Source organism: Gavialis gangeticus, unplaced genomic scaffold, assembly GCF_001723915.1.
Source record: "Gavialis gangeticus isolate Ggan-Ray unplaced genomic scaffold, GavGan_comp1, whole genome shotgun sequence".
NCBI lineage: Eukaryota > Metazoa > Chordata > Crocodylia > Gavialidae > Gavialis > Gavialis gangeticus.
In genome coordinates, this window is record NW_017729034.1 from 32308984 (window position 1) to 32315206 (window position 6223).

Here is a 6223-nt window from a genome sequence, read left to right on the forward strand (position 1 = left end):
CCAGATTTTTTTCACCCACAGTGGGGTGCGGGGCTGAAGATGAACCGCACCAGCCCCAGGCAGGAGCTGCCTCCACTGCCCAGCAAGCAGAACCCAGCATGAGAGGGAGCTCTGCACCACCATGGCTGCTGAGTTGAGGTGTCCCCTGCCTGCCCAACACCCGAAGGGGCACCACTATGCACCACAGTGCCTCACCTTGGTGGCACGGTGATCTCTTCCATGCTGGGTCCTGCCAACGGGGCTGTGTAAGTGGCTCCTGCCTGAGAATGGTCCAGTCCGGTTACAGTCCCATACCCCAGGCACAGAAATCTGAGGGGGCACATCCCTGTGCTCCTTTATCCTGTCCCCCATATATCACCTGTGCCCTCCCCACCCCCACGCACTGCCTATGCCCACATCCACCTTCCCCACACACCCACCCCCTTCCTCACATGCTGGGGGGCTGGGGCCTGAGAGCAGGGGACAGCAGATTGAGCGGGGCACCAGCAGGGCTGAGGGGATGGTGGGTCGTTGAGTGAGGGGCACCAGCAAGGCCGCGGGCTATAGGGCAGGAATGAGGGGCACTGGCAGGGCCATGGGGCTGTGAGTTGGGAAGGAGGAGCAATGGCATGGGCAGGGGTAGGGCACCAGCATATCAGGGGTTCTCAGCACCACAAAGCAGCAGAAGGGACAGCTGCAGCTGGACCCATGCCTTGGTGAGTGAAGGGGGCAGGGGGTATTCTGATTTTCCATGATAAAAAAAAAATCAAATGCCAAAATATATAGGTGTTTACAATGTATTTTATCATCATAATTGAGGCACTGGTAGGCTTCCAAATTGCTTTAAAATTGTAAATATATCAATAAAACATTGTGTTCAACTGATTCCATATATATATAGTGGCATTTCATTTTAATCATGGAAAAATGCAGATGGAGGTGGGGGTTAATAATAGAATTTGGGATTTTAAAACAGAAAACTAGGATCCCTGGTAATAAGCAACATGGAATTAGCTGGAGAAAGAAACAGCAAAATCAGTAATAGAAGCCAGAGGCGTAGCTAAGCAGCTCTGCCCAGGGGCAGCTGGGATGCATGAGGCAGTGCAGGCTGCCACCATGCCAATGACAACAGTGTGATCAGCTGTCACTGTAGCAACAGCTGTTTTTGTGCCCCTCCAACAAAGGTGGCATCCAGAGCTGTTGCCCTGGTCAGCCCCCTTCAGTTACACTACTGATATAAGCTATCAGTGATTAATGAAGAAGAACTCTTATGTATTCCCAAGATTAAAAGGGAATCTCAGTGTTTTCAGAGTTTTCATAAAAGGTCGTTCATAATTTGTTAGTTTAATAAATAAGTTTTCCTGGAGCCACCTCACCCATCATTTAAAAAGGTAATCAAGAGAAGATGATGAGATCCTGGATGACAGACTTAGTTGTAAAGACAAGAAAGAAAACCTTGAAACCTTCTAATCAACTACTGACTGTGTCAAAGTAGCAATATAAAGGACATTTTGGCTGTTGGTGTCTCTGATCCTATACCAATGAAGCCAAAAGGACTTTTACCATTGACTTCAGTGAGAGCAAGATTAAGTTTTGTGTGTGATCTATCAGTTTGTGCATCACATTTGGGTTCTGACTGTAGCTTTCTGTCCTGCTTTTTTTCTCCATCTGGACTCCCATTTAGTTCACAATCTTTGATATTTAGTAATCCAAAGTAAAAGCTGATGTAGCCTCTGAGTTCTTTTTTTCAGTGTCCTCAGCAAGCTTCATTCTCCATTCATCTTCATAAAATCATCCTGGTTCAGATGTCTCACATCAGTCTTCAGGCAAACAGAATGAGTCATCCTACTCTTGCCTTTGCCTCCCTATGTCTTTCCATTTCCAATTCTTCCTCCATTGTTGTGGTTTCCACCAGCCTTTCATCCATTATTGCCATCTCTTGCTGCAGCTTCTGGCTGCATTGGCTGACTCAGACTCTTTACCTGTCATTCATGAATATATACTTTCCCCTCCAACAAAAATACTAATTTGAACTTTATACCACAATGAAGGATCCTTTATACAAGGATTGCAAAAGACTGGGAAGAATAAAGGAAAATTACTGCTACATCAAAGATGCCCCAACAGTCAGTGCAGCCTCAGGACTGACTGATCACAATGAAATGCTCATGTTTCTTCAAAAACATGTTAGAGCACAGACAGTGCCTATGCAGAACTTCTTTTGTTCTGCTGTATCCTATTGTTTACTCACCAGTCTGTTTTCAGCCATCATCATCATTATTATTAAATAGCAAATTGCCAGTCAAGAATGATGGGGAGGATACTGGGGAAGCTTGCTAACCCTAACCCTACCCTGCCCCCCATGTCACTGCTGCCTCCCAGGAGCTGGGGGGGGGAGGAAGCTTGCCTCGCTGTCCCCTCCATCCCCCTTCACCAGCACCCTGTGTCGCTGCTGCCTCCAAGAAGCAGGGCTAGGTGGGAGGGGAGGGGAAGTTAGGGTCAGGGTTAGGGTTTGCCTTGCCCCCCAGCTCTGTCCCCTCTGACCCCACTGTCATAGGCAGTGCTCTGCCATACTGCCACCTCCTGTCTGTAACACTCTTGGAGCACTCTGATTGATTGTTTCAGTAACCAATCAGAGTGCTCCAAAAGCGTTACAGACAGACAGACTAAGCCCTTTATTATATTAGAATTTTATTATTAATGGAAGACCTTATGAACCCCAGCGATAGATCAGAGCCTCCCTGCGCTAGGCACTTTGCAAACATACCCTTTGAGATTATTAGATACGTTATGTCCATGTTTTTACAGATACAATTCAATTGTGACTGCAAATCTTAATATTAATAATCTAACAGTGTGTGAAAATCTGGGAGCCGGAGGTCAAATATTCAGATTCCCATTTCTTTTGTGAGCATAAAAATCAAGCAGGCAGCTGCAACTACAACCAAAGGAGACTAGGCTCCCAGCTCTACTGAAAATTTACTCCCTTCTATGCCATATGTCTTCCTAGTTTGGATTTCATAACTAAGTTTCTTCTGTGCTTTAATGTTACCTTCTTTTTTAACACTGAAGTAATATGGAACTATTTATATTGCCAGAAATATGTTTACAGTCATATCTTAACCCACTGTAAGACTTATAAAGTAGGTATCTCACCTGTAACTTGAGTAGGTGCAATCACTTGACTTGCACTTGATGTAGAGACTTCTGGAGCAACTTCAACAGGCAGGGGCGGGGAGGTTCTCTCAACCACAGCTGCTTAACATGGAACATAAAACAATCATAGTAAGGCAAGTTTCACCAGCTGCACATGCAATATTGAATTAGTCTGACCATTAAGAAGCTTGTGGATTGTGGCTCTGCTCTGGCTCCTTGCAGCAGTGACAGCACAGTCTGGAGTCAGGGCAGATCTGTGATCCGCTACCTGGCATGCCTTTGCCTGGAGCATGGAGGCTGCAGATCACGGCTCTGCCCTGGCTTTGGACCACTCTGTCACCGCCACAAGATTCCTGCCCAGCTCTGGAGTAGCTCCATGTCCTGCCAGCAGGGGCGGTGCTACAGAGGGACTTGGGGGGGTGGGGGGCTATAGTCACCCCAAAATTCCCTTTAGCCACACCTCCCAGCAGTGCTGCCACTGCTGTCCACTCCACACAGGTAGCGACAGCTGAGCCTGCTCTGCTCCCAGCCACAGCACAGCCTCCCCTCAGCCCCCCGCCAGGAAGAAGCTGGCGTCACTGCTGCCTGCCAGTGCTGCTGGGGGCTGGTCTTCACAGAAACGCTGGCCCATGCTATCACAGGGTGGCTGCTGCTGGGGTCTCCCTGGAAATCTGCTCCAGCCACACAGACAGGGGCTGCTGGGAAATGGAGTCCACTGCTGGCTGGATCCAGCCCACAGGCGTGGACTTTGCCCATCCCTGATCTAGTTCAAATACTGTATCCTGTTTCTGAGGCCCCTGCCATATATTACCATATATTACATAATTAACTGGTTAATCACACAATAAATTTAGACTAGCCACACATGCAAAGTAACACTGACCACACGTGTAAAGCAATTATCATGCAATCAACTGGTTAATAGTGCAATAAATTTAAACCAGTCAAATGTGCGAAGTAATTATCCCACCATAAAATTATCCATCCAGCTATAAAAAGAGCCAGCAGCTACAAAGTTAGTGCTTGATAATGTGTAACAACTTTATAGCTGGTTTCTATCCAGCTTTCTTTGGACATGTGGCAGGGCCCTGGCAGTTGCAGGAGTGGATGATTTAAAGGAAGAACATATGAACAGAGTATTTCTAGAATAATTTATCCCGTTCTTTACCTTTCATGGCATCCAACATCTTTTGTTTAGAAATGCCAGAGGATACACCCCTGATCATTCTGTTAAATAGCTATTAATGTATCTATCACCCATGCATTTGTCCAGTCCTTCTTTGAATTTGGGTATCAGAGAATCATAGAAGAGTGGGGCTTGAAGAGACCTCAATAAGTCATTTAGTTCAACTCCCTGCCTGAGGCAGGATCATCCTTATCCAAACTATACCATATAAATCCATTGTCTAACATCTTAGCAAAACTACACAGTCCACCCTGACACAACACAAGATGCAACAATCAAACCTGCCATACATAAAGCAGAGGGACCATGGCAGCCTATATTCTGCTTCTGTAAAGGTTGTTAACATAGGCTCAAGAAAGCCTGGACGAGGGCCATGCCTCCTCCTACAGAAGGCAGTAAAAAACCCAATATGATGATGGGGTAAAATTCCTTCCTGACCCTAAAGCCTGAATGTCTATGAAATCAATGAAATCTAAATCTAAATATGCCAACTGAACTGACCCTGTGTGGAGGGGCAAGATCCTCTAGCCAGGAACTTCCGGGTTAAAGTGCTAGCAGGAGCACTGGCAAACCTCAGTAAAAATTCCCAGCCTTGGCTGCAGTCAACACATAATGCCTCTGAGGAAGGCTTGAAAAAACCCCTGACACATGTAGCCATAGAGAAGTGGAGAGAATTCCATCCCAGCTCCATGAGGCAATCAGCAAAACCTAAAAGCATGGGAAATACCGACAGTAGAAAATAGGCATAGCTATGCCTAGATCATCCCTGACCAATGGTTGCTCAACCTTGCTCACCTTGCAGGGGTCGTTTGACTCCAGTACTCTTTCCTGCCATGGCAGGGGGTCGGACTTGATGATCTGCTCAGGTCCCTTCCAACCCTATTAACTATGAAACTAAACCTGTTTTTGAACACCTCCAGTGATGGAGAGACCACAACTTCTGTAGGTAGTCTACTCCACTGCCTTACTGTTCTAACAGTGAAGAAGCTTTTCCTGATATCCAATCTAAACCTACTTTGCTGCAACTTTGAGCCATTGGTCTGTGTCCTACTTTCTGCAGCAAGAGAGAAAAGGTGTTCTCCCTTTTCTTTATGGCAGCCCTTCAAGCATTTGAAGACTGCTAACATGTCCTTCTTAAGCTCCTCTTCTACAAGCTGCACATGGTTAGCTTCTTTAGCTTCTCCATGTATGACTTGCTTTCCAAGATCTTTATCATTTTTGTTGCCCACCTTAGGACCCTCTCTAACTTCTCCACATGCTTTTTAAAATGTGGTGCCCAAACTGCACACGGTATTCTAAATGAGGCCTAATCAGTGCCAAGTAGAGACCTTCCATGTCTTGCACTTAATGCTTCTAGTGCAAGCATTAATGCTTTTATTGATGTACATATGGACTATACTATCTGCTTCTACAATCTATACTATTGGCCTCTACAACCTCCTGTGGTAATGAGTTCAAACCTCAAATTAACTATACCCTGCATAAAAAGTACTCATTCTTATTATTTTTAAACTGTCTCTTGCTAACTTTAGTGGGTGTCTCTTAGTTCTAGGATGGGGTGAATAACAGTTCCCTATTTGCTTTGTTCACACCCTTCAGCTAAATACAGACATTCAAGATTAAGATGGGTTCAAAATGTCCACCTGATTTAAACCTAGTTTGTCCCAGTGCTGACCTTATATTTACAGACCCGCTCTCAGTGACCAGAAATCAGTGCAAACCTGTAACTGTACAGAAGTTACATGCATACATACTGGTCTAAAAACTGCAGAACCTGTTTTAACATAAATTTGGAACAATGTAGTATAGAACTTACTTGATTTAGGTCAAACCAGTGCATGGAACTGATGTACACTTTCTCTGTGCAGTCCTGGGGCTGGGAAAACCCAGCTGCCAGCCCCA

General features: G+C 45.6%; 1 protein-coding gene across 1 annotated transcript in view; it reads right to left on the minus strand.

Moving 5' to 3' along the window:
* Positions 1 to 6223, minus strand: part of LTBP1 (latent transforming growth factor beta binding protein 1) — a 461583-nt gene that overhangs the window by 147890 nt on the left and 307470 nt on the right. Inside the window, exon 14 of the mRNA XM_019526927.1 lies at positions 3136 to 3234. Coding sequence (XP_019382472.1) covers positions 3136 to 3234 — 99 coding nt within the window. The remainder of the gene's footprint in view (positions 1 to 3135; positions 3235 to 6223) is intronic.